A 7,204-nucleotide genomic window follows, 5' to 3' on the forward strand; every position below is an offset into this window, starting at 1 on the left:
CACCAGTTACTTCCCTGCATGGGGGAGGGGTTATTTTCTGCCCCCCATCCCCCAGGGTTCCTTTCACTCCTTTCCAGGGTTCTGAAGCTCCTCTTAGCTTTCTTTCTGGGATAAAGCATTTTTTTTTCTTATTTTGATCCTCCACTTGACTTGCTTGTTCAGAGGTAGCCTCTAGTCAGCCATTTTTACCCTCAAATGTGTATTTCATAAGAGCATAATATTGTAGCAATACAAAGACTATCAGAGTAGGTAAAGAGAAGGCTTGAGTTCATGGCTGATGTTGCCTTTGTTCCTCAGCCTCTCAGAGGCCCCTATCATTCCTTAACCCCACCAAACAGAGACAAAACCCAAAGACATTTTAGCCAATTTAATGGTTCCCTCAGTAGTGGGTAAAATACCTCTTTGATATGAAGTCTACATTGGAATAAGCTGTGTTCTTAGAAATTTAAAAATTATACCATGATATCTTTGGTTTTGAAGAAAATATCCAAAGTTACATGACTTGCCCTGGAAATTCAAGGTGAGTGAGTGGGATAATTTCTCCCCAATAGTCCAATTTCAGACTGCCCCGTGGTTCTGTGAATCTGAAGAAAAAGACTGACAGACCTGTGGCTACACAGATGCACTTTATTTTTTGGTGGTGCTTACTGCTCTAGGGTGGTAGGAAGAACAGCTGGGTCCCCACAAAGTTGGCCGTATGTATGGGCTAGGGCAAAACTGACTCATCTCGGCTCGATGTACCTGGTTTAAGTTAGTATCAGAACCAGACACATTTCAAAGCCCCCAAAGAGTGCTCTAATTGTTTATCCATTTATAATCTGCTGAGAAACTATGCAGGAAAAACTCAATAGTTACTCAAAGACAATCATGATGGTTACAACTCAAGATGGCTCTAGCCATGCCAAGCTGAGTCCCTATAAATACTGTTGACTACATGAGCCATTTTAATCAGAACAGCAGGATAAGTCCTTTAAATATCTATAAAAATAAATGCTTAGAGCCTCCTAGGTGGTCACTGGGGAAGTCAGAAGAAAGTGTCTGGCAATATATGCCCTCCTTCTCAAGCAATGGCTTGGTTCCCAGGTCTTATGGTTGGCTTCAGGCGTTTTATGCACTCCTGAACTCTTGGATCACTGGGGTTGGCACAGACCTGGTTCCTCCTCCTGGCGACAAAGCTGGAGAAAAAGAGGAAGAAAGATTACAAACAGAGGTCTCTAGTAAATAGGGAAGGGAACCCCATCTTCTGGACCCTCCGAGGCTCCACTCAACAATCTGTTCTTTCCAGGAGATGACTCAGACCACCTCCTCTCCAGGGTCTTTTCTAGGCCTGTGAGATTCCCTGATGGAGTGACTCAGGCAGTCCCCTTCTCTACACCCTGAAGTATCCTTCCGCTTACCTGGTGAGATCCAAGGATGGGTCTTTTCTGGAAGCCTATCCACTAGGTCATCTAGGATCCTGGAGGCTCCCCCTCTCCCTCCCACACAATGAGTGTCTTTGACACTTACATGATGCCTGGCTTGATGCACCCACCACTAGTTGGAAAATAGGACACAAATCTTGAACATGGGATCCGTGAGACATAGGAGAAGCAGCAGTCTGAAGAGCCATGAACGCCTGTAGGAAGACAAAGGGCCACTCAGGAGCCAAGTTGTTGCTCTTGAGAGTCCTGTGGAGGTCTCATGGAGGGTGAGAAGGCCCAGGATTCAGGACATGCTTCTGCTCTAAGCAGCTTGACTCAGGGCACCCAGGTCATATGGAGAGAGGGCGTCACTGGAGTGAGTCCCCATGGCCATGCTGCTCTTTCCAGAGATGCTTGCCAGCCTCAGGGCCCTTCCATCCTGTTCCATCAGTAGGGGAGGTGATGTAGTAGTGATACAGTTCACTATCCACCCAATCCTTTAAAATAGGTCATATCTGGCCATTTACCTTGATGAATTACTGGAGGTTTAAAGTGATAAATTTCACTCCTCTCTTCTTCTAGTATTGTTTCTGGAAGAAACAGACAAGGCGAGGGAAAGAAATTTGTGGTTGGTAGCGTTATATTAGCCCCTCCATTCACCATATATCCCAACCTCAGGTTTTGGTAAATGAGGAATGATCTTGCCATTCTGCCCAGGGTGGCCTTGAACCCTCAATTATACAGACTTGGCCTTTTGAGTGCTAAGAGTACTGTGTGCACCAACATGCCCTACTCCCCTTCTCCCATCTGATGGCAGGCAGGCTCTGTTGCTGGATCTCTGCTAACCTATCTGGGTTGAAGGTCTGCCCCAGGCTAGTGTGTATTTTTGCTATGAGATTTTCCCCTGCCTTGTGATCCTTCAAAAATATTTTAGAAATAAAAGCATTCTGTAGATTCTGAAATCCTAAAGACCAGCTGCAAATCTAACACAGGTAAGTTAACTGAAAGTGTATTGTGTGATAGGTCACATGTGTCTACACATCTGGAATCTATGGGACTCTAGAAACAAATTTTCTAGCAACCCATTTGGTGGTATGATGTCCTTTATAGTGCAGTGAAGGTTTTTTGTTTTTGTTTTTGTTTTTACTTTGTTCCATTAGTACAAAGATACACATATATTATAGGAACGTTACTTTGTTTGATTACAGTACACTTTCTAGATCAGATCTAGGATAAGAAACAGCCAGGTGTGTGAGTGATGTGGGTGTGCATGTGGAGGTCAGAATACAACTTAATTTCATGGATTAGTTCTCTTCTTCCACCTTTATGTAGGTTCTGGGGTCTAACTCAGGTCATCAAGCTTTCTTTACTACTGAACCAACATGCCAGCCCCATGTAAATATATATTTAATTTTAAAATATTTTTGCTTATGCATTTTCTTGTTTTTATATCCCAACTGAAGTTTCCCCTCCCTCCTCTCCCCCAGACCCTCCCCCATCTACCCTCTCCCTCACAATCCACTCCTCCTCTGTTTCTCTTCAACCATTTAAATAATTTTTAAGTGTCCAGTTAAATGGTATCAAGTAATCCAAACTAGTGTGTAACTACCACCCCACCCACTCGTAACTTCTCCATTCTGCAAAACTGAAATTCAGAACCCATTAAATATTACCTCCCATCTGTCCCCCTCTCAGCTTAGCAGTCATCACTTTACTCGCTCTGTGTGATTTCTTTTTTAAAGACCAGGTGTTGCTGTGTCACTCAGACTGACCTCAAACTCAACCCTCCCACCTCAGCTTCCCAGCAGCTGGAATTACAGGCGTGCACCACCGTGCCTCTTTTGTCTTTACGAGTCAACTTCTTTAAGCATGGGAACGGAACCAGGCAGCACCTGCCCGTTGTGACTGGCATATTCCACTCACCATACCAATTCCTCAGCGTTCATCCATTTTTGTTGCACACACCAGAATGCCCTTCCCTCTCAACACTGAGTAATATTCCCCTGCAGAAGCATCCCAGTTACACTTTACTTATCCACTCATCTGCTGATGGATAGGTAGAATGGCTCCTCCTTCTGTGTGGTGTAAATAATTCCACTATGAACATGAGTGTATCAAAATTTTTCCATGTATCTACTCTGAAATTTTTTGGTCAATACCCAGAAGTGAAATGGTTGTGTTATATTAACTTATTAAAACTCTACTTCTGTATTGCAAAGCTCATGTAGCGCCAGAGATTCCAGATCAAGTATTCTAAACCTGCCTTATTGGGCAGATGCACCTCAACCAGCCCTTCCTTCCTCCCTTTCTGCCTTCTTCTCCCTCCCTCCCTTCCTCCCTCCCTCCCTCCCTCCCTCCCTCCCTCCCTCCCTCCCTCTCTCCTTCCCGTCTTCCCCTCCCTCCCTCCTTCTTTCTCCTTTCTTTTCTCTCTCCTTCACTGCTCTCTTTGATAACTTGAAATTACGTTATCCTAGCCAAAAAGGTAGCTTTTTTTTTGTTGTTGTTGTTGTTGTTTTTTGAGACAGGGTTTCTCTGTGTATCATAGCCGAAAAGGTAGCTTTTGTTTGTTTTTCAAAACAGGGTTTCTCTGTGTAGCTTTGTGCCTTTCCTGGAACTCGCTTTGTAGACCAGGCTGGCCTTGAACTCACAGAGATCCTCCTGCCTCTGCCTCCCAAGTGCTGAGATTAAAGGCGTGTGCCACCAATGCCTGGCCCAAAAGGTAGCTTTGAAAGTTGATATTTAAGCTGTGTGTGGTGGTGTGCACCTTTAATCCCAGCACTTGGGAGGCAGAGGCAGGCGGATCTCTCTGAATTCGAGGACAGCCTGTCTACAGAGCCAGTTCCAGGACCCCCAAGGCTACACAGAGAAACCCTGTCTCGAGTTGCCCCCCACCCCACATAAAAAAGTTGATATTTAGTGGCTGGAGAGATGCCTCTGCTTTTGCAGAGGACCAGAATTCAGTTCTCAGCACCCATGGCAGGGGGCTTATACCGTGTGTAACTCCAGCTCCAGGGGATCCAGCACCTGGCCTCCAAAGGTATCTGCCCACATATGTGCATGCCCACACTCAGACAAAAACATGCATGAAAATAAAACAAATCTAACTAAAAAATTGGTATTCACTTCTTATATCAAAACATAAATAAATGCTTTTGGCAGCAACTCATCCAACAATTGTTTTCCAGTGTTTTTAGCTTATTCCTTTTGTTGAGTTGGTCTACCACATTTGGAGCGGAAGCAGAGTGGAGTGGAAACAGAGTCAACCATGGAAAAATGTCCTGAAATACAACTGAAGCACTAGAGACTCCTTCTTGTCATCATCCCCTAAGCAACAATATAATGAGTATTCACTGGCATTTAAATTGTTTGAAGTCTTACGAATGTCTAGAGTTTTTTACGCACAGATGAGTATGTGCATGGCACAGGAAATCTGTGGATTTTGATATTCACATGGGGTGGAGGAATCATGACGCCAGGACACCAAGAGATGGTGTAGTCAGCTTGGCTTACATAAAGGAGGCCATGTGGATACATTGTTACGTGTTTCACCTGTTCTAGGTGGAGCTTGCAAAACGCAGGAAAGATCCTAAATGACTGACCACACCTTTTTTATACCCCGTTCTAGGATAGCTTCTACTCCAGTTCCACCGCTTACCAGCCTTCATCTTAAGGCTTTGACTTCTATGATTCAGTTTTCTCATTTGTAAAATGACAGCAGTCCCAGTAATAGAGAAAAAAATATAAAATCACCAATAGTCTGCTGTTTTCCCCTATGAAAAAGGCAAATTTCCATTGTTTAACCCCACAGGCTTGTTAGGAGGAATCAATGTGCTGACAGCCGTAAGACAAACAGAGCGGTAGCTGTCCAACACACAAGAAGTGCTGGATATGCATTTGTCAAACAAAAGAATAGCATGGCTAAACGATTTGGGGTAGAGTTGATTACCCGCCCATCTCACTTCTCCAAAATGATAGAGTTATTGGAGGTGGTGTCTGATACTTTATTTTGTAAGTCTGCTCCCCTCAGACTTAGAATTTCATTCCAGTTCTTTGGAGTTAGCACAGTCAGCTAACGAAACGTATCAAACGTAATTGCTTCCCCAAATGAGACCCAGCCTCTGTGCCTAGTTTCCTCCAGGGTCTAAAGGCTGCAGACAGGCAGGTCTGTAACCTGATGCTGTTTATAAGTAAATCCCATCACTATGTCAAGGATGGAGGGTATTTCCAGGAGGGCAGTGGCCTCCTTCTCTGTCCCCTCTCCAGTTCTGAAGTTCCCATAGACTTGCCCACTGGGTGAGCAGGCTCAATGAACTCACCGTGTATGATCCCAGCCTGGGATCCAATGACAGCCACAAGTATAAAGAATGAAATGGCAGTCGCCGAGTTCCTCATCCTCCTGAAAGGCAGGCCCAGCTGTTCTGAGGATTTCTGCTCACTGCTCCCTGATGCACTGGTCTGCCCTGGTATTTATATGCTAGGAGGATCAGGAAGTCTCAGGGTAGAACTGAGAATGCTGTTCCTGCCTATATAATACTTGACATGCTAGTTCTGAAAGAGGGAACAAGACTGAAATGGCAACAGGAAGTAGAAGACCAAGAATGCAACAGGAAGTGGGTGCAAAGGTTACGGTGGGCTAGAAAGCCAGGGAAAAGAAAGGGATGTGGGACTTCTTACTCAGAAGTCTTCTTGAAGACTGAGGCCTGCTGGTGACCACAGCTAGTAAGTGGTGGAATTAGGGTAGGAGCTAGCCTGGAAGTCAGTATGGAAAAACATGATCATTTGGGATCTTTCTGGTTTTTGCAAGCTCCACCTAGAACATGTGAAGCATGTACAAGTGGAGAGTCAAGAATTCCAGCATAATTAGCAACAAAAAAAGTTGCCTATAGAGACAGCACTCCTTGTATACAGAGATATTTTAAATAAGAATGTTACTGTAGCAATGGATTATGCTGCTTATATACTTATTAAATAGCAATGAACTGTGTTCAGTAATATTTGACATTTAAGTATGGACTAATTCCCTTCTCAGATGTGAATGTGGAATTTTTCTGAGAATCTTAGAAATAAGACTAAATTTCATTATAGTGAAAATGTATCTTAACTTCCTTGTCTGATCCTCATGACCTAAGGCATTACCATACCAGCTGCAATCCTACCCAGTGTACCCCAAGAGCTGCTCTGTGATCTCATTTACTGAAAAACAGAAGATAAAACTCTTAGCAGCCCTTGGGGATGTAACTTCAGAGGCCGCCAAAATCATGTGTGGCTGTCGTAACAACTTAACTCTAACTTAACGGTGACTCTCTTAGGAAGCCCAGGCTATACCTGAGTGTGTACTGTCCATTTCCTAAGTGTCTCTGTTCATACTCATATTTAAGTTTATGCTTAAAAAATTCTCTTCTTAATAAACTCCAATCCTAGGGCCGGAGAGATGGCGTAATTGTTAAGAGCATAAACTGCTGTTGCAGAGGACCGGAGTTCAGTTCTCAGCACCCACAATGGGGAATTTTCAACTGCCTATAACTCCAGCTCCAGAAGGATTTGACTAATGCTCTGGCCCCTGTGGGAGCTTGCACAAGTGTGCACCTCACCCACACAAGACACAATATAGACACATGATTAATAATAGTAAATAAATCTTAAAAAAAACAAACCTCCAACTCTGCTTCATATTGCCTGCCTCTGAAATTCTTTTATGAGATGCAGTCAAGCTTCTCCTGTGCTAAGGTCTCCAAAAAGAACTCTCCAGACAGCTGGGTGGTGGCACACACCTTTAATCCCAGCACTCGGGGAGTGTGGGGGGG

The 7,204-nt window shown here is 44.1% G+C and overlaps 1 protein-coding gene across 1 annotated transcript; it reads right to left on the reverse strand.

The window, feature by feature from the left end:
- Positions 1-383: 383 nt before the first annotated feature.
- Positions 384-5,876, reverse strand: LOC131916276 (C-C motif chemokine 6-like). The gene is made up of 4 exons (XM_059269585.1): positions 5,717-5,876; positions 1,928-1,990; positions 1,507-1,615; positions 384-1,175 (listed from the first exon to the last, which is right to left on the reverse strand). Exons 1-4 carry the CDS (start codon positions 5,790-5,792, stop codon positions 1,061-1,063), a joined length of 363 nt encoding a protein of 120 aa, XP_059125568.1. The 5' UTR covers positions 5,793-5,876; the 3' UTR covers positions 384-1,060.
- Positions 5,877-7,204: the final 1,328 nt, after the last annotated feature.

The sequence above is a fragment of the Peromyscus eremicus genome, chromosome 8a (assembly GCF_949786415.1).
Source record: "Peromyscus eremicus chromosome 8a, PerEre_H2_v1, whole genome shotgun sequence".
In the NCBI taxonomy this organism is placed as follows: Eukaryota; Metazoa; Chordata; class Mammalia; order Rodentia; family Cricetidae; genus Peromyscus; species Peromyscus eremicus.

Excerpts from the sequence above, each read along its gene's own strand:
- LOC131916276 (XM_059269585.1), bottom strand. The coding sequence starts at position 5,792 with ATGAGGAACTCGGCGACTGCCATTTCATTCTTTATACTTGTGGCTGTC. Across the intron at positions 1,616-1,927 it reads ACCTCCAGTAATTCATCAAG|GCGTTCATGGCTCTTCAGAC; the intron begins GTAAATGGCCAG and ends GTCTTCCTACAG. Across the intron at positions 1,176-1,506 it reads TGCATCAAGCCAGGCATCAT|CTTTGTCGCCAGGAGGAGGA; the intron begins GTAAGTGTCAAA and ends CTTTTTCTCCAG.